Source organism: Dipodomys merriami, unplaced genomic scaffold (genome assembly GCF_024711535.1).
Source record: "Dipodomys merriami isolate MVZ:Mamm:240054 unplaced genomic scaffold, mDipMer1.0.p SCAF_5, whole genome shotgun sequence".
NCBI lineage: Eukaryota > Metazoa > Chordata > Mammalia > Rodentia > Heteromyidae > Dipodomys > Dipodomys merriami.
The window spans coordinates 74,468,463-74,494,180 of record NW_027206068.1 but is presented as its reverse complement, the minus strand read 5'-3'; the positions used below and the strand labels follow the sequence as shown (position 1 = coordinate 74,494,180).

General features: G+C 51.0%; 1 protein-coding gene, 1 non-coding gene and 1 pseudogene across 2 annotated transcripts; 2 read left to right on the top strand and 1 right to left on the bottom strand.

Moving 5' to 3' along the window:
* The first annotated feature begins 5,375 nt into the window (after window positions 1–5,375).
* On the top strand, window positions 5,376–5,567 carry LOC138810181 (thymosin beta-15A pseudogene; annotated as a pseudogene).
* Window positions 5,568–8,630: 3,063 nt separating this feature from the next.
* On the top strand, window positions 8,631–8,702 carry Trnac-gca (transfer RNA cysteine (anticodon GCA)). The gene has a single exon. It is a non-coding gene; the product is annotated as a tRNA-Cys (tRNA).
* Window positions 8,703–12,325: 3,623 nt separating this feature from the next.
* LOC138809906 (zinc finger protein 398-like) lies at window positions 12,326–25,487 on the bottom strand. Its single transcript, XM_069997001.1, has 5 exons — window positions 25,322–25,487; window positions 21,917–22,270; window positions 21,295–21,415; window positions 16,269–16,376; window positions 12,326–15,432 (listed from the first exon to the last, which is right to left on the bottom strand). Exons 1-5 carry the CDS (start codon window positions 25,343–25,345, stop codon window positions 14,315–14,317), a joined length of 1,725 nt encoding a protein of 574 aa, XP_069853102.1. The 5' UTR covers window positions 25,346–25,487; the 3' UTR covers window positions 12,326–14,314.
* Window positions 25,488–25,718: the final 231 nt, after the last annotated feature.

The window sequence follows — 25,718 nt, the reverse complement described above, 5'->3', positions numbered from 1 at the left end:
TGTAGACAGTGGACAGTGTGTGCGTGCAATACTGTGGTGTACAAGTACAGATCTTGCTGTCCCTGCACATACCCTACAGATTTTCTCCACAGAGCCTCCCTCCCCATCTGCCTCCCTGACCCGAGGGGACCAGGTACCGGGTCAGACGCCTGCACCTTCTGCCACCGCCACCAGACACATCCAGATCGCCTCCCACCGCCCTCCATCCCCAAGGCAGAAAGGAATACCATGGACGGGCCCTGGAGCTTTCTCTTCCAGCCTTCTGAACATTGGCCAGTCAGTCTCTGTGGAGAGATGGTCCGTCACTGGTTTCTCATGGCCATAACGGTGGCAGAGCTGTGGCCAAAATAACCTGAGCGAACGACTCCGTGAAGGAATCATTAATTTGACTCATGGCTCCTGAGGCCTCGGCCCCTCTTGCTTGGCCCCATGCTTTTGGACAGAAAATCATGGCAGTCAGAAGCGTGTGGTAGAGGAAGCTCTTCATTTCCTGCAAACAGGAAGTGGACCGGGTCAAAATGTGTGCTTCCGAGACACTTGCAGTGACCCCAAAGTTTCCCCACCGCCCCACAGAGCGTCACCAGTTCAGGGTCAAGCAGTCACCACAGCCTGTGAGGACGATTTCATACTCAAATGATAACATTCCTCTCTGGGCCCCCAGAGGCTCGTGGCCGCATCAGCAGGTCAGATGTGTTTAGTTCATCTCCAAGTTCGAACAGTATTCAAGAGTCTCTTCTGAGATCCAAGGCATATTCTTGCTCCAAGCCCCTGGAAAAATAAAAAGGAAAGTATCATACTTCCAAGGTACAATGCCAGAGTGCATGCATTTCAAAAGGGAATAATGTCAGAAAAGCTGGATGTGGAGGTGGAGGTGTGGCTCAAGAGGTAGAGCACCAGCCTTGTGCAAAAAAGACGAATGAGGGGGTGAAACCTTGAGTTCAAGTCCTGGTACACACACAGAAGGCAAGGAGGATTTCCTCGCATACAGATGTGCGACCCACCCGCCAGCGAGCCAGAAGCTCTGCATGCAGGGGCTCTCCAACCTTCACTGGGTTGCTGGGGGCGTGGAAATGGCCCAAGTCTAAGACCGCCTTCTGTCCACAGAATCCCTGATCCAGCACATTTTGTCCTGGATCAAGCAAGGGAAGGAGAACTCGGACTGGACTCTGGCCCTAGTGAGTACTTTACACCCCTGCGGTGGACCCTGGGGTGTTGTGTGCAGCGCTGAAAATGAGGGTTGCCCACTTCAGCCGCCTGAGGTGTAGGGAGGTCCAGTGGGCCGCAGCCTCCGCATCTGGAGGACCTGTCCTGACAGAGTAGGCCAAGGCGGGCCCTTGTTTAAAGCAGTCCCCTGGGCTAATTGGTGGGATGCTGGGCCTCACCCGGCTTGGGCCCTCTTGGGAAAGGCGTCTTTGATTAGTGCCGGACCAGACCAGTCTGTTTTCTTTTGTTTTCTGGCTGTGCCTGGATTTTGACTCAGGGCGTAGCACTTCCTAGTCCAGCCTTCTGCCATGTGAACCACATCCTTAAGCCTTTTCACTTGGGTTATTTTTTAAGAGAGTCTTGAGTTTTTGCCCAAGTTGGTGTAGGACCACAACCTACTTATGCCTCCTGCCTCGCTGGGACTACAGATGTGAACCCCATGTCTGGCTTTGGATGGGATGAGGTCTTTTTCCTGGATTGGACTTTAACTGTCTTCTCCATCTCCACCTCCTGAGTAGCTGGGCCAGAGGCATAAGCTACTCTACTTGGTGATAATTTCTCTTTTGATGAATTAAATTCAACCATCTAGAGTCAGTAGTTAATTATGATACCCCTCTACCTTTCCCATGTGATTGAAGCTAATTGTGAGAATGAAATTGTACCATGTTCACAAGTCTCATTCTTAGGAAGATTATTCAGGTAGGGCATACACATCAGGGGTGGGAATTTCAGGTTATTCCAAAACTTCCCCAAGAGGCTGGGAATGGTCATACACACCTGGAATTCTTGGAAGAGCGAAGCACAAGGACGAGGAGTTAGAGATGAACAGCGAGCGTCTCAAAACAAGATTCCCAAGTTCAGGAGGAAAATGAACACGAAGGTAAAAGAAAATAAAACGCTCCAGCAGCTAGCAGAGCCGATACTTTCTAGAGGACTGTCCCAATTGGTGTTTTAATCAGAGAGAAGAGGCATTTTATATGAAGTACTGAATGAAGCTCTCAGCAGGATCCCTTGCGTTAGGTTTCTGTTTCTGTCCCAGATGCCTGAGACAATCAACTTAAACGGAGGAGAGTTTTATTTTGGCTCACCATTAGCGGTTCCGGTCCATTGTCTTTGCGATAGCACATCGCGGTGAGAACTCATCATGGAGTAAACCTTGGCTGTGAGGTGACGCAAGAAGAGAAATAGGACGGGCGGAGTCGCACTGTCTGCCTGGAAGAGGCCTTCTCCAGGCCCGAAGGCCTCCCGCCAGGCCCTATTGCCTAAAGTTCTGCCACCTTCTCATGGCACCAAACTAGAACCAAGCCTTCAGTGCATCTTTGGAGGAGAGTCTAGACCTAAATGATAACAGCCATGAAACTAAATTAGCATCAGAATAAAGACCAACAAAAGATAAATGCTAGCCTGAAACCAATTAGCCGCCCAGGTGTGTTAGTTTTGTCATCACTGCAACCAAAAAGCTGACTCAAATATGAACTCAAATATGTCTTCTGTGTGTGTGTGTGTACAGGCATGTGTCTGTAGTTGTATGCGGCTACGTAGGGCCTTGAGTTCTCACTTAGCTTTTCTTTTTCTTCCTTTCTTCCTTCCTTTCTTTTTCTCTTTCTTTTTTTCTTTCTTTTTTTCTCTTTCTTTTTCTCTCCTTTCTTTCTTTCTTTTTTTCCTCTTTCTTTTTCTCTCCTTTCTTTCTTTCTCTCCTTTCTCTCTCTCTCTTTCTTTCTTTCTTTCTTCCTTGTCCGGTCGTGGGGCCTGAACTCTGGGCCTAGGTGCTTTCCCTCAGCTCTTCAGCTCAAGGCTAGCGCTCTACCACTTGAGCCACAGTGCCACTTCCGGCTTTTTTTCTTTTTGCTTATGTGGTGCTGAGGAATCGAACCCAGGGCCTCAGGCATGCAAGGCAAGCGCTCTACCACTGAGCCACTTTCCCAGCCCCTCTTTCCTTTCTCCCCCCCTCTTTCCTTTTCTCTCTCTTTTTTGTTTTTTGCCAGTCCTGGAGCTTGAACTCAGGGCCTGGGCACTGTCTCTGAGGTTCTTTTGCTCAAGGCTAGCGCTCTACCACTTGAGCCACAGCTCTACTTCTGGCTTTTTGCTGTTTACTTGGATGTAAGAGTATCTCTACTTCTTTGTATTACCTCATCACCATAGTAATCAATTTTAAAACAATTGTGAGTCTAACTCTTTTGCAACAAGGAGAAGGGACACTGTCACCCCTTGAGTTAGGATAAAAACAGAGTGGACCACCCACCCGCTGTGCCTGCCCAGCTCTGAGGAAGGAAGGAAAATGTCTTGAGAAAGCCTATGATTTATCTGCTTTGGCTGAGGGTCAAATCTTGACCCTCAGACCTCAGTTTCTGGAGTAGCTAGCATTACAGACCTCTGCTTCTGGAGTAGCTAGGATTACAGGCGTGAGCCACAGGACTGGCATATAGGTGGGGTTTTGCTGACATTTCTTTAAGAATAAGCAGAATCATCTGCTACATTTAGTGCTCAGCTTATAGAAAACAGTGAAAAATCTGTCCAAGTCATTCTAGAAAATGTACACAATGCTGATTTTAAAAAATAATTAAAAGAGCATATATGGGAAAATGATTCCACAATAATTTAAACAAAGTAGGAGAGCTTATCCAGTCATGTACTGCATCATAGTAATGCACATCTGTGACTGCCAAGCAGCAGCGCCTCAGTTCTCAAGCAAGCAAACCCTGCGCCCAGGCCCCGTTCTACCACTGTGCTGACACCTAGGGTTGCTCCTACTGCCTATTGAGCCAAAAAACAAGAAAAGCTACAACCTCCTTGGCTAGATGCCTTCCCTGGGGTTAGCTGGGCTGCTGAGAGCCTCCTTTACACCCAGATGTGAATCCCTGGAAAGAAACTAGGAGAGACAGGGACAAAGGAAAACCAAGGGAGGAAGGGAGCAGCTTAGATGTAAATAGCATGGGTAGAGATCCTCTTGGACTACCATAGTGGTTGTCTTAATAGAGGGAGGGTGGCAAGCCCTCTGGAAGATGGGTGGCCACGTGAGCAGAGGGGACCCTGGAAGGGAGTAGTTCTCACAGGTGGACAGGTGGGTGTGTGGAAGAACAGCTCAGGTAACTCCTAGAAGACACAGTATCAAAGTATCTTTAAGGCTAAGCATGTACTTGGGGGTATAGCTCAGGGGTAGATCATTGACTGCAGATCAAGAGGTCCCTGGTTCGAATCCAAGTGCCACCTAGGTCATTATCCTTTTCCTCTAGGTGAATTATGGCCCCTTATGATCTGAGGATGTTAGCCCTAAGCTCGACAGTCAAATTTCCAACCAAAAGTAAAGATGGCCTGTTCCTACTGTGGCATCATTCATGTTCGTTTTTATTTCCTCAGCCCTGTCATTTCCATGAGGGACTGAAGAAGTCTGCCCTCGTTCCTCCTGTTTCCTGACTTTTTTTTTTTTTTTTTTTTTTTTTTTGTCGGTCGTGGGGCTTGAACTCTGGGCCTGGGCGCTGTCCCTCAGCTCTTCAGCTCAAGGCGAGCGCTCTACCACTTGAGCTACAGTGCCACTTCCGGTTTTCTGGTGGTTTATTGGAGATAGGAGTCTCACGGTCTCTCCTGCCCGGGCTGGCTTTGAACCGCGATCCTCAGATCTCAGCCTCCTGAGTAGCTAGGATTACAGGCGTGAGCCACCAGCGCCCGGCTGACTTTATTTTTTTATACCAAGCTTGTACTCAAAAGAAATAGGATGAGTCAGGCTGCAGTAAAACACACAGTAAAACTCTAGCGGGCCAACTGATAGAAGGGGGCCAGTTGAATGTCCAGAAACGATGAGATACAATTATTTCAATTATTTTAGAGAATTTGGGATGGAGAAGCTGCTATGTAAAGTAGAAAACGTGTAGTTTCTTTTCATTTTTGTGCTTTTGGTGCTGGTACTGGGGCTTGAACTCAGGTCCTGGGTGCTGTCCCTAAGCTTTTTTTTTTTTTCTCAAGGCTGGAGCTCTACCACTGAAGCCACAGCTCCACTTGTACCTTTTGATATGTGGTGGTTAGTTGGAATCTGTTATTCATGATTAATGTGTAGTCAACTGATCAGCTACATTCAATTGACAAGATATCCTTTATTATCACTGGTAGAAATCCCATTACCTATGCCATATTCTATTGATTAGAAATAAATTACTCAGACCCAACCGGCTCGGAGCCAGCCAGCATTCTTCCCCTGGCAGCGTCCTCGTGGGAGCACCAGACTCCAGTCAAGATGAGTGATAAGCCAGACATGTCTGAAGTGGAGAAGTTTGACAGATCAAAACTGAAGAAAACTAATACTGAGGAAAAACACTCTTCCTTCAAAGGAAACTATCCAGCAGGAGAAAGAGAGTGATGAAACATCCTAAAATGCAGCTTGCTTCTCAAGAGCAGGCTTCAACATCACCGGACATTCTTGCTTAATTTAGGCTTAGTTCTGTAAAACTCTGTGTTTGTGGAGACTTGAGGCACCTGTAGATGATTTCTCTTCTATATTCCCTGGCTAAGAGGTCAACAGTAGCCAGTGTCCCCTTAAATTTGTTTTTAAAGTGAAATTTCAGCTGGTAGATAATATGCTGTCAGTAATCTCATATTGATGACCTTTGTGGGTGTGGTCCTTGTGCCCCCTACAGAGTGAGTCAGTTTAACCTACAATGGGTGCCTTCTGCTTCATAATATTTTTATAGTCTCTTAATTTTCGTTTACAATAAAGCATATTTATATATATATATAAAGAAAGCCAGGTGTCGGTGGCTCACGCCTATAATCCTAGATTTCAGGAGGCTGAAATCTGAGGATTGCGGTTCAAAGCCAGCCCAGTCAGGAAAGACCGTGAGATTTCTATTTCCAATAAACCACTAGAAAACCGGAAGTGGCGCTGTAGCTCAAGTGGTAGAGCGCTCGCCTTGAGCTGAAGAGCTGAGGGACAGCGCCCAGGCCCAGAGTTCAAGCCCCATGACCAACAACAAAAAAAAAAGAAATAAATTACTCAGGTAGGCACCAGTGGCTCACCCCTGTAACCCTAGCTACTCAGGAGGCTGAGATCTGAGGATCTTAGTTCAAAGCTATCCTTGGCAGGAAAGTCTATGAGACGTTTTTTTCTTCGCCAGTCCTGGGGTTTGAACTTAGGGCCTGGGCACTGTCCCTGAGTTTCTTTTGCACTCTACCACTTGAACCACAGCGCCACTTCTGGCCTTTTCTGTTTATATAGTTCTGAGGAATTGAACCCAGGGCTTCATGCATGCTAAGCAAGCACTCTACCACTAAGCCACATTCCCAGCCCCATAAGGTTCCTAGTTCCAATCAAACACACATGTGCACACATGCACACACAAAGCTATCATTTGATAGAGTGCTAACCTTGATTGAAAAAGCTAAGCAACACTGCTCATGCCCTGAGTTCAGCCCCAGCACTGGCACACACAACAAAAGAAAAAGACAAAAGACAGAAATTACTCATCATGTCTATGCCCAAGGGGAGAAGACAGCACGGCGGTGTGGACACAGGATTGTGGTGCTGAGTCAGCCGAGCATCCTTTGGGTTGCGTCCATGTGCAAAGGAAGCTCTGCTATTTCAACATCATTGAACATGACTCAGTTCTAGGGCTCAAACCCAGGGCCTCCCTCCTCACTGTCACTTGCTCTGTAGGGTTAAGGCTGGCATTCTGCCACTTGAGCCACACCTCCATCTCTGCCTCTTTTGGTAGTTAATTGGAGATGAGTCTTCCATATTTTCTTACCCAGGCTAGCTTTAATCTGTGATCCTCAGATCTCAGCCTCCTGCGTAGCTGGGATTACAGATATGAGCTACTAGTGTCCAGCTGTGGTTTACCTTTGGTCTGCATTTCAGTTGGCCATGCACGCAGGAGCAGATTCAGTTTGCATTCCAGGCAGGGCCTGGAAATCTCGCTTAGTGAGTCCATGTCAGTAAGTTCAGCCCAGTTCACTTTACATTCCTTCAACTGTGATCTGACCATGGTGATTTAAAAATATATCTACAAATCTTTGATATTTCTCCTTTAAAGATGTGAAGCGCACATTCCTTTGAATGTGTGCCGGACTTAGGAACACGCTTCTAATGAACAGACTATTGTATCTGTTTCTGAGACGGGGTCATAGAATCCACCACCTCTGCCTCATGCTCTGGATCATACACTCCCAGTCACAAGGTCATGTCTAAGGACACATGGCACACTCCCCCCCCCCCTGTAGGTTATGGGCACTGACCTGAGCTTCTTCTGATCAAGGCTAACACACTCTACCACTTTAAGCCATGGCTCGACTTCTGGTTTTCTGGTGGTTAATGGCAGATAATTTCGAGGGCTTCCCTGCCTGAGTTGGCTTAGAACTACAATCCTCAGATCTGAGCCACCTGAGTAGTGAGGATTACAGGTGTGAGCCACCAGTGCCTGGCATATGTTTCAGTTCTTTAGCTTGGCAGCTCACATGACCCCTGGGGTACACAGCTCAGCTGGGGGCAAATGGAACATGCACAGGGGAGACTCCTGAGCAGCCTTCCTGAGTCTCGGGGAACCTGCTCATCACAATTCGAGACTTCTGCTGCCCCTCGCCGCATGTGCGTAAATAACCAGTCCACTTTGTACAGCTTGTGTTCTTTCTCATTGGACTTAGGAAAGTTGTTGAGATGCAGCCTAAGATGCATGAGTTACACTGATCATCAGGGTACGTAACACAGAGACAAAATGAAATGGGAAAGTCCAAGTGTCTTAAGTAGATGTGGAATTTGAAGGAGAGGTGGGAGGTCACATGACCTCAGCTGCCAAGCTGGCAACAAGAGGTCTAGTCCTTACTCAGAGAGAGTGCTGTGTATATGCCTGTAGTCCCTGCACTCAAGAGGCAGAGGCAGGATTATTGTGAGACCCAGGCAGCTTGGGTTGCGTAGTAACAGTTCATAGTGCAGGCTAACCTGGACTGCATTAGCAAGACCCTGTCTCAAAAAAGGAGGAAGTGGAAGAGGAACGCAGAGGGGCTGGGAAGTTGGCTCAGTGGTAGAGCACTTGCCTTGCATGCTCGAGGCCCTGGGTTCGATTCCTCAGCACCACATAAGAAAAAAAAGCCGGAAGTGGTGCTGTGGCTCAAGTGGTAGAGCGCTAGCCTTGAGCTGAAGAGCTGAGGGACAGCGCCCAGGCCCAGAGTTCAAGCCCCACAACCGACCAAAAAAAAAAGAAAAGAAAAGAAAAGGAATGCAGAGCAGCGTCTCCGGAGTCTCATCTTCAGCGTGTGTGCAGGAACAGATTTTGTTGTCTCAAAGGCTGACCTTCCATGCTGGTGGATGCAGTGGCATCTCGTTAAATGAGGCTGGTTGTGACACCTAGTTAAACAGGACCAGCTGCTTTCTGCAGAGTCAGAATGAGCAGCTGTATATATGAGAGCAGACATACAGTATTAATTACCTATTTTCCTTAGTAAAAGGGGGTATAGCTCAGGGGTAGAGCATTTGACTGCAGATCAAGAGGTCCCTGGTTCAAATCCAGGTGCCCCCTTTGGAGGACATCTTTTCCTCCTTCAGCTGAGTTGATGATGAATCAACTTTTACTCGCTTAGAGACATTGTCTAGTCCCCTCCAGGAGGATGCTGGCTGGCTACTGACCACCACCCTTGTGGTTCAGTGCCTGGAACACTGGAGAAAACCAGTGCCACCCCAGGGCCTTCTCTGAGGGCATTGGTAGCAACAGTTCTGCTGTCCAGGATTCCAGGTGGAGACAAAATCCAAAATCTACGGCAGGTGTGTGTGTGTGTGTGTGTGTGTGTGTGTGTGTGTGTGTGTGTGTGTGTGTGTGTGTGTGTGTGTGTGTGTGTGTGTGTGTGTGTGTGTGTGTGTGTGTGTGTGTGTGTGTGTGTGTGTGTGTGTGTGTGTGTGTGTGTGTATGCAGGGCTCAGGGTCTCTTGCTTATGCTTGGCTTTATTGTTCAATGCTAGTACACTAAACTTGAGCCACACCTTAGAGTTGGGCCTTTTATCTGGTTAATTGGCAATAAGAGTTTCATGCAGTTGTCCACCTCCAAGTGCAATCCCCAGATCTCAGCCTCCTGGATAGCGAGGGTTGCAGGCATGAGCCACTGGCGCCCAGCCAGAAACTATTTTCCTGATGCATCTTCCAGCAGCATGGGGAACAGAAGTCCGCAGAGCTGCAGGGGCAGGGAAACACTGGCCTGCAGGTGGGGTGGATTATGAGGAAGGCGCATGCTCAGCCCAGGTTTGGCATCACATGATGATGGAAACACTCCTCATCTCTTTTTCCTGTTGCATCCTCCAACTCACAAATCACTGGACCGAAGCTTTGTTCCCATCCGGTCATCTCGCTCCCTCTTGTGGACAGCTGTGGATTCTGTTTACTCAGCATCCATTTCTCAAGCTCCTACACTTTCCCATTGTTTCCTTATTGTTATCACCTTTGCCCTCAAATACTGCTGTCTCCCCAAAGACAGACTCCACCGCCGCTGAGCGGTTTCTCCAGTTGCCACTGGGCTTTTCCCTAATACCCGTTTACCTTTAGAATCAGCTTCTGCTGACTTTGGCTGTGAGCAGCAGACATTTAATTTCATCTCATGCAAAATAAATGTATCTTTTTAGGCTACAGTAATAGAAATAGCAGAGAAGCAGCTGGCTGCCAGGAGCGCCAACGCGATCAGAATTCTCTCCTGTCAGGTGCTGAGCCAGTCATGAGGCACATGCCTGTGCTCCCAGCTCCTTGGGAGCCTTAGGTGGGGAATTTAGTTGAGCCCAGGAGTTCAAGACCAGCCAGGACAACACAGTAAGACCACAGAAAGAGGGAGAGAGGGTGAGAGAGGGAGAGAAAGGGAGGGGGAAAGAGGAGAAGGGGAGGGGGGAGAAAGAAAGAGGGAGGAAGAGAAGGAGAAAGGAGAGAGAGAGAGAGAGAGAGAGAGAGAGAGAGAGGCTGTTACTAAAACGTAGGGCCCCACTTTGGACCCCTCTTCAGATGGAGAGTTACTGCGTGTGTCACGGCTTTCCGTGTTGTCGTTTTCGCTCGTTATCTAGCACTGACGTTGCAAGACAGCAAGGCTGTGCGCTCCCCATAACCTCAGTCCTGTACACCCCTCTGGAAAGCAATTTGACAATCTGTCTTTACCACACTGACTCAGTCACGCTACATCTGGGACTCCATTTCCAAGAAATAAACATTTAAGCTGTGGCGGGTGTGAAGTACCCGCACTCAGGAGGCAGAGGTGGGTGGACCGTTGAGCCCAGGAATTTCAGACCAGCCTGGGCAACACAGTGAGGTCTCATCTGGCTGGGGGGGGGGGGGCGAGCACGGGGGTATCCTAGCTAGGATCGCAAGTCAAAGCCAGCCTGGGCAACAAAGTTTGACTTTTTTTTTTGCCAGTCCTGGGGCTTGAACTCAAGGCCTGGGCGCTGTCCCTGAGCTTCTTTTGCTCAAGGCTAGCACTCCTCCATGAGCCATTTCTGGCTTTTTCTATGATACTGAGGAGTCAAACCCAGGGTTTTATGTATGCTAGGCAAGCACTCTACCACTGAGCCACATTCCCAGCCCTGTGGGACTCATTTCCAATAAAACACCAAAAAAAAAACAACCCTGAAGCAGAGGGATGGCTCAAGTGGTAGAGTGCCAGCTTTGAGCAAAAAAGCTGAGAAACAACCTGCAGACCTTGAAGCCCCAGTATAGACACAGACACACACACACATTCTAGCAAGGCAGGAACAAGGAAGAACTTAAGATCAGAAGCCTTTTGAGGACGGTGTCGCCTGCACAGGTTTTCATGCGACATCAGCTGTGGCTTCACACTCACAGTTCGGGAGGCTGAAGTCTGAGCCCAAGGCGCCAGCACAGCTGGATCCTCGTGAGCGCTCTTCCCGCCCTGCATGCTGCCAGCACCTTGCCAGGCCCTCGTGGGGTAGAGCTGTGCTGCCTCTTCCTAGGGGCACCGTAGGAAGCCAGACACCAGCAACTCACGCCTGTACTCCTGGCTACTCAGGAGGCTGAGATCTGAGGATCGCAATCGAAGCCAGCCTGGGCAGGAAACTCCGAGACTCTCAGCTCCAATGAACCTCCAAAAAGCTGGAAGTGTACTTGTGCTCAAGTGGTAGAACACCAGCTTTGAGTGAAAAAGCTCCAAGACAGCACCCAGGCACTGAGTTCAAGGCCTTCTAGAGCATGGGGGGGGGTGTGGGGAGGGGGGTGGTCACCACCCCACTCTACGCTAAGGTCCTCACAAAGCCTGCTTACCTCCTCCAGATGCCCCATCTCAACTAGCACATTAGCTGTTACCGCTTTATTCTCAACTTGAAAACAGGCCAGTCCTCAACAAAATGTTAGAATACATTTACTAAGAGGCCAGAGAGCCAGTCATCTTTATTCCTGGAGGCCCAAGGGGACTCTGTGCGCCTGAGGAACAGGCACCCTGGATGAGGGCCACCGTGGCCTGGGAGTGATGGCCGGAGCTGCTGCTAGAGCTGAACCGCTTGGTGCCCAGAAATAACCAGATTCCAAGTAACTGAAGCCAGGGCGCATTTAAGAGCATCCTGGGGCTCAATTGTTGCTACCCCATCTTGACAAGACCCAATGCTGTTCTGGCTTCACCTCTTAGACCTTCCTTGGCTGGGTACCAGTGGCTCATGCCTATAATCCTCACTACTCAGGAGGCTGAGACTCTTATCTCTAACCAGCAAGAAGCCAGAAATGAAGCTAAAGTGGTAGAGTGTAAGCCTTAAGAGAAAAAGATGAGGGGCAGCACCTAGGCCCTGAGTTCAAGGCCCACAATTCTCACACACACACACCTTTTCCCTAAAAATGAACCATTTGAACTGTCAAGAACAAGTAGCAATTAGCTACATGTAGGTCACCTATGCAATTGTCATTTATTAAAAGGACACCTGCCACTTGTGTACTTTTCCCGATGGGGACCATGTCTTCAATTGGGAAGCATTTCACACCCAGCATTGAAAACAGAGTCCTGATGAAATGGCTATGATGAAAGCAGATAACAAAGGCATCTTACAATCAGTGGATCCTAGACTTGGTGAGATAGTTAATCTATGAAAAATTAGTATTCAAAATGAGAAGTGGTAGAGAAGCACTGGTGAAACTGGCATGATTATATCAACGACACTGAAACTGGGCAAGGCACCACTCATGAAAACCTTTTTATTCACTCAGTCCCTAAACACAGGTGATTTCTCGAGGTTGCTCACAGTGCAGAGGTGGAGGCCGAGGCCTGCCAGCACCGGCAGCCCCGCCCCATGCACAGCCAGACCCCACTTTCCTTTGGGTCCTGTCCTGGGCTGCAAGCTCAGCTGAAAATGACTGTAATTCAGAATCCAGATCAAATGCACTGAAACAAGGACAGTCTGCAACAGGGAGGAAAGAGTTTACAATTCTTCACAAATACTTTCTTATTTACAAGTTTCAAGCAACTATGGCAAATTACAGAGTTCAAGAAAATTAACTCTAGGTAGCAGATCTGGAAGCCCAGGTGGTGCTGTGAGGAGCCATCTCACTTGCCCTGAGCACAGCCCAGCTCACCACATCTGCACCCGCGCCCTCCAAAGTGGAGGAAATGGCAGGAACAGCGCCAGGCACTGCAGCGGGCCGCTGAGCACACAGGCATCCGCTCCGAGTACTGGTGTAAGACATGAGAAGACAACATCTGGGGCTGTGAAACCTACAGGATCTTGGAACGCATCTGGTAGCTAAAGGAGCGCCTGAGTTTATCAAAACAGCAGGATTGCAAACTGACCAACCCAGCTGTTTCAAATCAACAGCCCAGCTAGCTTCAACTACTGAGAGGGTGACGGGCCACTAAGGATCCAAGGGGACTCTCCAACTGCTGGGGTGCAACACACACTTCCTTCCCCTCCATGTTCAGCATGCCTGTGACACTGTGCTCACACCCCGACCCATGTTTCTGAGTGTCCCCAGGTGCCACTGCTGGAGGGAGATCACCTCTTGCAGGCTCTGGTTTTGTCTCTGCCTCCAATGGCCAGCTTTGGCTGAGGCCTCAGGGTGGACTCTTTGCCTGCCTCCCCCACCCACAACTCAAAGCAAGTGTTTCGCTAACGAGACAGTGGCTCATAGGAAACATGGTGGCTGCTCTTGCATGCTGGGTCACAGTCAGGCCAGACTCTAGGACCAAGTGCCCACAAAACTCTTTCCCGGCTCCTGATGAAATGGGAAGGGGGGAATCGGAGTTTCCATGACGCTGTCACAAGTCACTAAGGCTGTGTACCTAAGGGGCACATGGACTTGGCGATTACAGGGAGGCACGATCAGAGGCCACGTCAGATTCTACGTATTAGCATGCTGGAAGCCACAGGCATAGCTAGAGGTGAGCAAGTTTGCTCTCAAAGCACTGAGTCTGCTAATCAAAATCAACTCCAAGCCAGATGCTAGTGGCTCACACCTGTAATCCTAGCTACTTAGGAAGCTGAGATCTGATGATTGCAGTTAGAAGCCAACCTGGGGAATAAAGTCTGAGATTCAGCTCCAATTAACGATCAGAAAACCAGAAGTGGTGCTGTGGGGCCTTGGAAGGTGGCTCAGTGGTAGAGCGCTTGCCTTGCATGCCTGAGGCCCTGGGTTCGATTCCTCAGCAACCACATAAGCAAAAAAAAAAAAAAAAACTGGAAGTGGTGCTGTGGCTCAAGTGGTAGGGCACTAGCCTTGAGCTGAAGAGCTGAGGGACAGTGCCCAGGCCCAGAGTTCAGGCCCCACAACCAGACCAAAAAAAAAAGTGGTGCTGTGGCTCAAAATGGCAGAGCACTAGCCTTGAGCAAAAGGGCTCAGGGACAGTGCTCAGTTCTCAGAACTCAGCCCTGAGTTCAAGCCCCATGACTGGCAAAAACAAAAACACTCCGGACATCTTCAGAGGTGTCTCTTGATGGACAGAGACAGAATCAAGTCCCCCCCCTTCTTATTTCTTCCCCTTCCTCCAGGCGGCCCTGGGCATTTTGTCCTTCATGAGAACAGCCCTCCCCTAGGAGGCGCAGAGGGCCGGGCCGGGCCGGGCGGGGCCGGGCACTCTGACTTGCCTGAGGCAGTCCTCGCAGGAGGGGCGGCTTGAATTCAAGGGGAACCAGTGGCCCTGGGTCCTCACCCCTTTCGAGCGCTCTCGGGGTGCTACCCCGCGTTCTCCATCTTCACCCGAGAGAGAAAACAGTACAGTGACCGCCCAGGGCCTGGCTGGTCCGGGCCTCCGGGCTGCCCGTCGCCGGGGGGCGTGCGGTGGTCCTGCGCCCTGGTGGCCTGGGTCCCACCCCCGGGTGGGGCGGGAGGGCCGCCGGGGGGTCGTCCCCACGCGGCGTCGGTGAGGAGGCCCGCGGGCTCGGGGCCGGGGGCGCCCTTCTCGCAAGCCACGCAGGCAGCGGCCGCGCGGCCGGCATGGCTGCCCTGATGGCGCGCGAGCCACGAGCGGCAGGTGAAGCTCTTGCCGCACTGGCCGCAGGCGAAGCGCTTCTCCTGCGAGTGGCCGCGCAGGTGCCGCAGGAAGCTGGGCTTGTGCGCGAAGCAGGCGCCGCACTGCGCGCACTGGAAGGCGCGCTCGCCGGCGTGCACGCTCTGGTGCACCGTCAGGTTGGCCAGGCGTGTGAAGCGCTTGTCGCACTGCGCGCACGGGAAGGGCTTCTCGCCCGTGTGCGTGCGCCGGTGCTCCACGAGCGTGGACAGGCGGCCGAAGCGCCGGCCGCACTGCGCGCACGGGAAGGGCCGCTCGCCCGTGTGCGTGCGCCGGTGCTCCAGCAGCGTGGACAGGCGGCCGAAGCGCTTCCCGCACTCAGAGCACTCGTAGGGCTTCTCCCCGGTGTGCGTGCGGTAGTGCGTGGTGAGCGTGGACTGGTGGACGAAGCTCTTGCCGCACTGGGTGCAGGTGTAGGCCCGCGGCGCCTGGCGCGGGCGCAGCTCGCCGGCCACGCCCTCGGGAGGCTGGGCGCAGGCCGCGCGCCCGTGCGGCCCACTGTGCGGCCCACCGTGAGGCCCACTGAGCTCCCGGCCCCTTGAGTTCGCACCGCTCTCGGTGCAGGACGGACGCCGCTCCGGGCCCTGGGCTGCCGGCAAGGCCTGCATCTGGCTGCCTGGAGGGAGGGAGGCCGTCTCCTTCTCCCCGGGGCTGGGAAATGGATCTCTAAAGGCGCTGCCTTCCAAGTCCTCCTGGTCCAGCCCCCCTTCCGCTGCCCAGGCAGACTCCAGCCCCTCAGACTCTCCCTCCAGGCTCCTCTTCTCTTTGCTGGCCAGCCAGGTCTCTGCTTGGAGGGGACACATCCAGTGAGTCGCGTGTCCCGTGTCCCAGGCCCCCGGGCCAGGCCACCAGGCCCTTTGCTCTCCTGGTATCTGCAGTATGGGACTCGGGGGAGCTCGTCACCAAGGGCCGACCTGCTCTGACCCGGCCTACTTGGTCTCCCCTGGCCTCTGCCAAGGTCTTGTCCTGTCTATGTAATGCCATCCAAACACCCTGATACCCTGCGATGAGCCTCCCTGCAAGCATCCCCTGACCTCTCTGCCCCTGCTCCAAAGCCCCCCTGGGGCCTGCCCAAGACCAGCAAGACAGTGCTTTTCCAATCCTCCCTTCCCCCCAACTGTCTGTGGCACACACAGCTTACCTTCAGGCCATCCCCTTATCTACACTGAAAGTACACACACTTTTTCCTCGGGCCCTGTCAAAACTTCCATCAGCTTCTCTGGCCATAGACTTAGATCTTTCCTCTTCTAATGTGACACTGTCTGCCTGTGTTCCCGCCAAACTGTAAACTCCTTAGGAGGGTAGGAGACCCCATACCCTATATGAGGCCTGTAGTGCCTAGCACCATGCTGGCTAACGTTCATAAAATAAAGCCAGCAAACCATATCAAGAATAAGAAGACAATAGTTTCATGCAACTGTATGGGAAGCGCCCATCCTCCCCCCCAGCAAACTCATGAGGCCACAGAGAACAAAGGTAACAGGTCGCCTCCCTGTTGCTGCTCCCTCTGGGAAACTCATACAGGAGAAAGCCCTGCTAAGGGTCTCAGAGACCCCTGGGGGAGGAGGTTGTTTAATGTTCCCAAGACACAGGACCGCAGCCCTGCCCACAGAGGCTTACCTGAGCTCAAGGGTGTAGTAGCCATCGCCTGCAAGTCCCTCCCACCTGCCTCTTGTTCTTGCTTGATCCAGGGTAACACCACTGCAGGGGGCCCCAGCTGACCAGTTTCTAAGGGAGAGACAAGGAAGCCCTCAGGGCATCAACCACAAAGCACTCCCAGCAAGAACCGTGTCCCAGCAAAGGCAGAGTAGACCCCATGTAGCATGGTAGGGGGCGGTGATCAGGAACCAAGAGCCTTCCCCGCCTCCCTTTTGCAGTACTGGAGCACCTAGTGTTTGACAGTCTGTGGAACCCCTAGCCCCAAAACAAAAACCAGGTTTTGGGGCTAGGAAGGTGGCTCAGTGGTAGAGTGCTTGCCTGGCATGCACGAGGGCCTGGGTTCGATTCCTCAGTACCACCTAAGCAGAAACATCCAGAAGTGGGACTGTGGCTCAAATGGTAGAATGCTAGCTTTGAGCTGAAGAGCTGAGGAACGGCACCCAGGCCCAGAGTTCAGCCCCCACGACCAACAAAAACAAAACAAAACAAAAAAGCAGATCTCCAGACCTCCTGGCCAGCAGATGATCAATGGCACATGAAGAATGCTGGCTGCATGGCTGACAATTTACCTAGTCTCTCTGTACCTGAGTTTCTTCATCTATAACATGAGGAGACAAAAAGGCTATGATAAAGTCAGACGGATCAGTATTTACAAAGCACCTAGATACTAAACATGTGTTTACTAACTAGAACAAAATGTGTTGCCTTAGAGAAGAGTATTCCTTCTCTCCCCTCCTGCTTCTTCCTCCATGGTTCTGACATGGGAGTGAGTCACCTTGAACTGTGGCAGCAATGCCAGAGCCTACAAAAGCAGAGCAACAAGTCAGAAGGACCAGGTCCGGAGCACCCTGCCCGACAAGCCCTGTTAGAGAAACTGAAACTCTCCACTAAGCTACTGCTCTACTGTTTGATCTCATTCAGCAGCCTGTGTAACACAGGACCCTGAGGTAGTGGTTTTCCAAGAGCCAAGTTACCTCACCAATCTGTGCCAGTCTCTAAGGCCCCTATTACGAAAGGAGTGGCTGCCAGATATGGTGGCTCACACTTGTAATCCTACTCAGGATCTCAGTACAAAGCTCACTCTGGGCAGAACGGTCCATTAGACCTCATCTCCAAAGTAACTAGCAAAAAACCAGGCTCAAATGGTGAAGTATACAAGCTAAGCAAGTAAACTGACAGAGTAAGTGTGAGGTCTTCAGTTTAAATAGGTATGCATAAATAAACAAATAAAGGAAGGCAAAAGGGGCTGGGTTACGCTCTCAGTTCAATTCCCACTACAACCAAAATAATAATAAAAATTATTATTAGTAATTGATATTATTATTACAATTGCTCCACCTTCCTGACCTGACTTGACACAGGATAGGCACACTTTTTGTTGAACGAATAGGTGAGTGAGTGAATGGAGAACTTCCCAAGGTACTGATCCAGTCACGTGGAGAACACAATGGACTGCCTGCCACACACGAGGCTGGCTGGCTCCACTAGTAACCAGAGTCCTGAAAGTCAAGCTCTTAGATTTTGACAGTTCAAGTTTCAGACAAAGATGTCAACAGAAATTTACTAAAAGATCTTTAAGACACACTGTTGAGAGAAAACAAGCTACAGACAGTACATAGTACAGGACTGGGTTTTTATATTTTCTCATCTTGTGTATGTGTGTGTGTGAGTGTATTTCAGTACTGAGGCTTAAACTCAGAGACTAGACACTGTCTCTTAGCTTTTTGCTCAAGGCTACTTACTACTACTAACCTACTACTCTACTACTATAACCTACTACTCTACTACTTGAACCACAGGTCCACCTCTGGCTTTCTTGGTGGTAAACTGGAGATATGCCAGGTGCTGGAATCCTAGCTACTCAGGAGGCTGAGATCTGAGAATCATGGTTCAAAGCCAACAGGGGCAAGAAAGTCTGTGAGACTCTTATCTCCAATTAACCACCAGAAAACTAGAAGTGGCACTGTGGCTCAAGTAGTAGAGTGCTTGCCTTGTGCTAAAGAGCTGGGGGACAGCGCCCAGCACCAAGTTCCACAGCTGACCAAAAAAAATTCAGCCTCCTAAGTAGCTAGGATTACAGGCATGAGCCAGCAGTGCCCAGCATAGTATTTTAAAACATTGTATTTTTCTTTTGTTTTGTTTTTTTGGGTCCATTCCTGGGGCCTGAACTCTGGGCTTGGGCGCTGTCCCTCAGCACTTCAGCTCAAGGATAGTGCTCTACCACTTGAGCCACAATGCCACTTCCGGCTTTTTTCTTTTTTCTTATGTGGTGCTGAGGAATCGAATCCAGGGCCTCATGCATGCAAGGCAAGCGCTCTACCACTGAGCCACCTTCTCAGCCCAAAACCTTGTATTTTTCTACAGTGCATATTTATGTAAATGCAGGGGGGGGACTCTAATAGGTTACTGCTAGAATGATCATAGCAGCTAGACTGTGAGGGGGGTAGGAGGGGGAGGGGCAGTTTGGCCTGGGCAGGTGGTCAGTTGAAACTCACTTCATACAACCTCTGCACTGCTTAGTGACAAAGTATTTATGTATGAATGCATTTGTATAATTCATTAAAAAATATACTTCTAGGGGTTGGGGATTTTGCTCAATGGAAGAATGCTTGCCTTACTTAGCAAGTATAAGGCCCTGAGTACAGTCCTCAGCACCATACAACATAGATAGATAGATAGATAGATAGATAGATAGATAGATACACACACACACACACACACACACACACACACACACACACACACACACACATATTCCTACAGTGACAAATGCTCTCAAAGGTTAGCCGCTGGTCAGTGTGATGGCATGCAAAACTTCTGAACCTGTGGACTGCAATGCTCAGACTGAATGAGGACCCGCTCATGCCTTTCCCAGACTTTTGGCAGTTGGTGCTCCATTGGGGAAACTTCTAGTAAATAAAGCAGGCTTGCACACACAATCTAGTCTGCTGGTTTGTGGCAGAGTATGGAGGCAGCTCCTTGGAGCAAGGACTAGGCCTGGGATGGGAGGCAGGGGGAAGCCCTGTGGATGAAGGTAGAAAACCCAGGACACCCCCAGGTATGCCCCAGCCCCGAGGGGAGCTGTGGGAACCTAAGGGGTACACTGGCTCAGCCCATTCTGCATCTGCCTGGGAGCGGTGCAGCCTCCAAACAAGCGCTCTATCACTTGAGCCCCTCCTCCACTTCCAGCTTTTCTTGTGTTTGTTTAGTGCTGGTCCCGGGCTGTAACTCAGAGCCTGGGCACTGTCCCTGAGCTTTTTTTTTTTTTTTTTTTTTTTTTTTTTTGTGAAAATACCGTACAGAGGGAAAGATAATGAGTACATTTCTTATCAAGCATTGTTGCCTCCTCCTTTGTTTCCCTTTCCCATCCCTTCCCATTCCTCCCCTGCACCCCTCCCTGAGCTTTTTTGCTCAAAGAGAATGCTCTAGCAATTGAGCCGCAGCTCCACTTCCAGTTCTTTGATAGTTAACTGGATATAAAGACTCTCACAGATTTTCTTTCCCAGGCTAGCTCTGAACTGCAATCCTCAGATCTCAGTCCCCTGAATAACTAGGATTATAGGTGTAAGCTACTGGCGCCCAGCTCCATCTGGTATGTTTCACATCATTACCAGTTATATGAAATTGCTGATACAAGCAGATAGGCTGAGGCAGCTGATGAGAAGCACTGAAGTCTACCCTGTCATGTCAAATGATTTTCAGGGCCTTGTAGAGCATGTGGGCTGGATGTTCTGCACCCCAGGCAGGAGACACTCAGGACAGCAGCACAGCACCTGGTCTGTCCAGGTGATCAGCTGGCCGTAATGTCCAGCAGTGTACATCCCCTACCTCTGCCCGTGTCTCCAGGCAGGATTCCTGACACCAGGTGACCTATCAGGTGAAGCTGGGAGGCCCAGGGCCACAGGCACGGGGGACTCTGCATGCCCACGCTTTCTCCCCTTTTGCCCCAGGCAGGCCAAGGCTGCCCACCTCATCTCCCCTGTCCAGTGCACTTGGACACTCCAGCTTGGCAGTGGCGTGGTCTGTGCGGAGGAAGGGAACGGTGACAGGGCTCTCCTCTGCAGGCCTAGCACAGGACCCACCCACCCCTCACTGCCATTCCGGCAGTGTGTGGCAAACGGTAGAGGACATCTAGTGAAGTGAAACCTCTCCCTAGCCAAGCCAATACAGCAAGAGACAAGGATAGGAAGAAGGGCATCCGTCCTGCCACCCACATAAACAGAAGTCCAAACTCACCTAGCCTAGCCATCTCGTGTGACACTGAGGAAAACTAAGGCCCAGGAGAGGACTCAGTGATACATGGCACTCAGCTCTTGGACCTCTTGCTGCCTTCCCTCCTCATGCTCACTCCTGCCCCCAAGCTGGACAGCCTCCCTTACCCCGCATCCCTGTAGCATGTCCGCACTCTCTTCTTCAAAAAAGAATTCTCCTGGAGGAAAAGGGAGACACCCAAGCCTCACTGGAGGTCCTCTCTTCCCCCAATAAGACGAAAGAACAGGCAAACAGCCAACTGCCCAGAGCAGCGAGGGACTTCAGGTATACACACAGGTTAGCAGGGTGTGGGTGCAGCTACAAGTCCCTAGCTCTCAAGTCTCACACATGCCTGCACTCACCTGCCTGAGAAATCTAATGTTTACACTTGGTCCTAAACATTAAATGCATGCTCGCATGCAGCAGGAGTTGAGAATCTCCAGGGTGCACAGTAAAGAGATTGAGAGTCCTGGGGTGAAAATATAAAACTGGGGAGCCCTGTGCCTGAGAAGTAAACACGAAGGACTAGGCATGAGCAGATCCTAGTCTGTGTTCATTCTGCAGGGGCCATTTAACCTTTTTGCATTCACTATGGAAGACCTGAAATTGGTTATCAGACACTCTGTCCAAAGGCAGGGGACCGATCTCAATGTGGTTGTACTTTCCGATCCAAATCCCAGCAAAGTGGATAAAAGGATAAAATCAGGCCCAGAAGTCCCGGAGGGTGGCCTCTTACCCAGGGATCCCAGCGTATCCTGGCACCCCTTCGCGTGCTTGCAGAGTTCCTTCTGCCAGTCTTCTGGACAGCCTTCCTGCTCGGAGAAGCACCCAGCCATGTCTTCAGTACTCACGGGAACCTGGAAGTACAGGTCCCAGCACCCTCCGTAAGTCACTACAACTTCAGCGAACAAGCCAGAATCAACTCAGTCTCCTCTCCCCTCTCCCAAACCAGAGGACACCTCTGGCCCAACCTCTGGGCATATGACAGCTCCCGTCTACCACATGTGCTTCAAATGCCAGGCAAGAGCCAGTGGCTGGGGACACAGGACCACAGCTCTTGGAGTTCCCACCACTCTCCTAGGTACACGCATACCTTCTGTTCTACATGTGAGCTATATTTGTACTAGTCCTCACTCTCAGAGATCATTCTAGAACAAGATATGCCATACAACCGTTTCCCTCCCAACAACCCCGCTCCACTTGCCAAAGCAGATACTTTGCCAGACACAGCATCCTCCTGACATTTCTAAAGCCCTTCAAGGCCACTGATGACTAGTATTAGGGACCAAGGTCAGGCTTCAACAGGCAAAGGGCCTCCCACCGTTCTTCCTGAGAGGGTCTTAGAGTCAGTTCAATACCCTGGGGGCCTCGCCCTTGCTGCCCGGGGGCAGCCGCAGGACCCAGAAGTTTCTGTTCCGCAGCAGGTTCTCCACATTCTCCAGGCGCCGCTGCAGCAGCCCGTACTCCTGCAGCAGGGTCCCCAGCACGGCCCACTTGCCCTCCAGCTGGTTCCCAAATTCCACGGCGGTCTTCTCGCAGTCGGCCAGCTTCTTCTCAGCTGCCCCTGTTCGTACTTCCAGGCTTTGAAGGTGGACAGCCTGAGACTCCATCTTCTTCTCCACTGCCTGAACAGTAGCCAAGATGGCCAAAAGGGAGATCTCTGCAGACTGGATCTGGGCCTCCCGGTGGAGGTCAGTCCCCACGTGCCATTCCTGCAATCAGACATGAGACAAGTCATCCCAGGAGAGGGCCCAGAGCCATTCCCAGACACAGGAAATCAGGGTTCCCCTGGAATGGGGGAGACTTCTTTCAGATGCCAAATCCTTCACTGATCAGGCTCCAAATGTCCTGATGGACAAAGACATCAAACACTAGACTCCATGGATCCTTCAGGTAAAGAAAATCTGTAACCTTAGCCAGGCACTGGTGGCTCATACCTATAATCCTAGCTACTCAGGAGGCTGAGATCTGGGGACCCCAGTTCAAAGCAAGCCTGGGCAGGAAAGTCTATGAGACTCTTATCTCCAATAAACTACCAGAAAACCAGAACTGGCACTGTAGCTCAAGTGTAGAGCACTCACCTTGAGCTGATGAGCTGACAAGCTGAGGGACAACACCCAGGCCCAGAGTTCAAGCCCCATGACAAAAAAATAAATAATTTTTTTTAAATCCTGTAACCCTGATCCAGGTAACAGAAAATGAAAAAGCAATCACTTCCGTCATAAACAGGTGGAGTGTAATGGACTTGAATACCAGCTCTCCTATTTGTATTAGGTTAGTCGGATATTTGACTTTTCTTCCTCTGGGAACATAGCCTGGCAGCAGCTGCCGCCGCCACCAGGAAGTGAGAAACCTGAGTCCAGAAAGTCTGCCAGGGATCCAGTCCATACTTGGGCTTCCTGAGAGTATAACCTCCCCTACAGTACAAGGCTGAGATGGGTGAGTGAAGCCCTATGGTTCTGGTTTTGGTTGATCTCTAAGGTTTTTCCACTTTGTCACCTCCTGGTGTGTGAATTCCTCACCTACCTGTTACCCAGGGGCCACATCAAACAGCCCACAGAGAAGTCAACACACTGGAAAGTCAGGCCCTAGCAGCCAAGAAGCAGAGGCCAGAGATAGATAACCAAAACCCTAGAGTAGGCAGAACTAGGAAATACTCCAAAGAAGACCTTGCCAACAGGAGGTGGACAGTGTATATATGGTATACTGGCATACTAGTAGAAATGATAAAATTAGAAAGTCCAGCAAGGCGCCAGTGGCTCACACCTGTAATCCTAGCTACTCAGGAAGCTGAGATATGAGGATTACTTTCCTGCCTGTGCAGAAAAGCCAGTGAGTTTATCTCCAATAAACTACCAAATAAACAAGGAAGTGGAGCTGTGGATCAAGTGGTAGAGTGCTAGCTTTGAACAAAAGAAGCTCACAGACAGCACCCAGGTGTCCTGAGTTCAAGCCCCAAGACCAGCAAAAAAAAAAAAAAAAAAAAAAAAGGAAAGAAAAAGTGTCTAGGAAGCCTCAGAGATATAATGAAAGTACTGAGATAGAATGGTAGTACTCCCATTTCAATTTTTACCAGACAGTGACTCAATGCCTTTCCTATCACTGAATCCTGTGCAATGTGACATTAATCCACACTTCTATACATCATGGCTTTCCTATTTCCTAAGGTGATGGTATGAACAAAATTCCCTAACGGCACAGAAAAGCATACAGTACAACAATCAAGGAGGACTGGGGGAGATAAGGTCCATCAATGGCCAGAATGTCTGGCCAAAGATTGTGATTAATCTAATTTAATGCAATTAAGTTTCTCCAAAGACTTCTCCCAAGCCAGGTGCTGGTGGCTCACTCCTGTAATCCTAGCTACTAAGGAAGCTGAGATCTGAGAATCGCAGTTCAAAGCCAGCCCTGGGAGGAAAGTCCATGAGACACTTTATTTATGTATGTATTTATTTATTTAGGTTGGTTGAACTCTGGGCCTGGGCGCTGTCCCTGAGCTCTTACAGCTCAAGGCAAGCACTCTACCAGTTGAGCCACAGCGCCACTACCAGCTTTCTGGTGGTGAACTGGAGATAAGAGTCTCATGGACTTTCCTACCCAGGCTGGCTTTGAACTATGATTCTCAGATTCTCAGTCTCCTGAGTAGCTAGGATTAGAGGTGTGAGCCACCAGCGCCCAGCTGTGACTCTTCAATAAACTACTCAAAAAGTTGGAAATGGCACTGTGGCTCAGGTGATAGAGTGCTAGCCTTGAGCACAAAGAGGCTCAGTGATAACACCCAGGCACTGAGTTCAAGCCCCAGGACCTCCCCCACCCCCACCCCCAAAAAAAGGACTCAGCAAAGTTCCCACCATCTATTATGTACTAGTCAGCTGACACCTGTCCTTTCTTCCATTGGAGTTCAATGGCTCCATTCAGGAGTCTGGCCTCTGACACACACAACAAAGAGTTGCTGAAAGGAGACAAATTCAGTCTTCACAGATTAGAGGCAGACATCTTCATGTTCTTGCTATAAACTGGCACTCAGAAATGTCTCCAAAACCACTGCAAAAGCTGAGCACTGGCGGATCTTGCTTATAGTACTACTCAGGAGGCTCAGATCTGAGGATGGGGATTCAAGGCCAGCCTAGGTAGTTAAGTCTGTAAGACTCTTACCTCCAATTAACCACCAAAAAGCTGAAAGTGGAGCTGTGGGTCGAATCGCAGAGTGCTAGTCTTGCACAAAAAAAGCAAAGGGACCGTGTCCTGGCCCCGAGTTCAAGTCTCAGTACCAGCACAAAAACGGAAACTAATAAAACCATGCATGGCAAAGCTATTGCAAGCAGACACAGAAAGCCTCCACACTGAGCTCAGCCACACCGGCCAGGGGCTGTCTAGGTCAAACCTAAAGTACCCTTAACCAAAAGTCCCCTGGAGTGCAGATCCTCTCGGCGGCAGGAGGGGTTGCTCGGGAGCACGGGGGGGGGGGGGGGGGCATCCATCCCGACTGCACCAGGGCTCAGATCTGCAAACCCTCACCCAGAGGCGGGGAACGAGGGAGGGAACGCGGGACTCTGCCCCGGACCCGGCTCCCGCCTCAGCTCAGAAAAGAGGACCAAAATGCCGTGGCTCTCGTCTGACACGGCCCACGGCGCGGGGCGGAGGGGAGCCCCAGACCCCCGGGGGCCGAGGGCGCGCTCGTGCGCCTCCCTCCCGGGCCGCCGCAGGACGCCCCGCCGGGCTTCGAGACTCGGCCCCACGTCCCCGCGGAGGGCCGCGCTTACCGGAACCGCAGCCGCCTCGGCCATGGCTCTGCGCTGTCCGGCCCGGCCCGGCCCTCTCCGCAGGCGGCCTCTCCTCACGGCGCCCGCGGGGTTCGCGCGCGGCCGCCACACACCGCACCAACGCGGAGCCGCCGCACCGAGCACGAAGACGCCGCAGAGCCCGGAGGCTGACGGCCCTGCTCCTCGGCCCTCCCCTCCCGGAGCCGGCTCCCCATTGGCCGGCCCAGAAGCCCCGCCCACACCCTGTGCACGACAGGACCCTGCAGCCCAGAACCAGCTCCCTATTGGCTACTCCTGGAAACCCCGCCCCCAAGGCGTGAGCCGAGGCTTGATGCGAGTCCAGCAGGTGAACACCTAAGATTTCAGGCGCTTTAACGCCGGAGGGTGGGGGGACCAC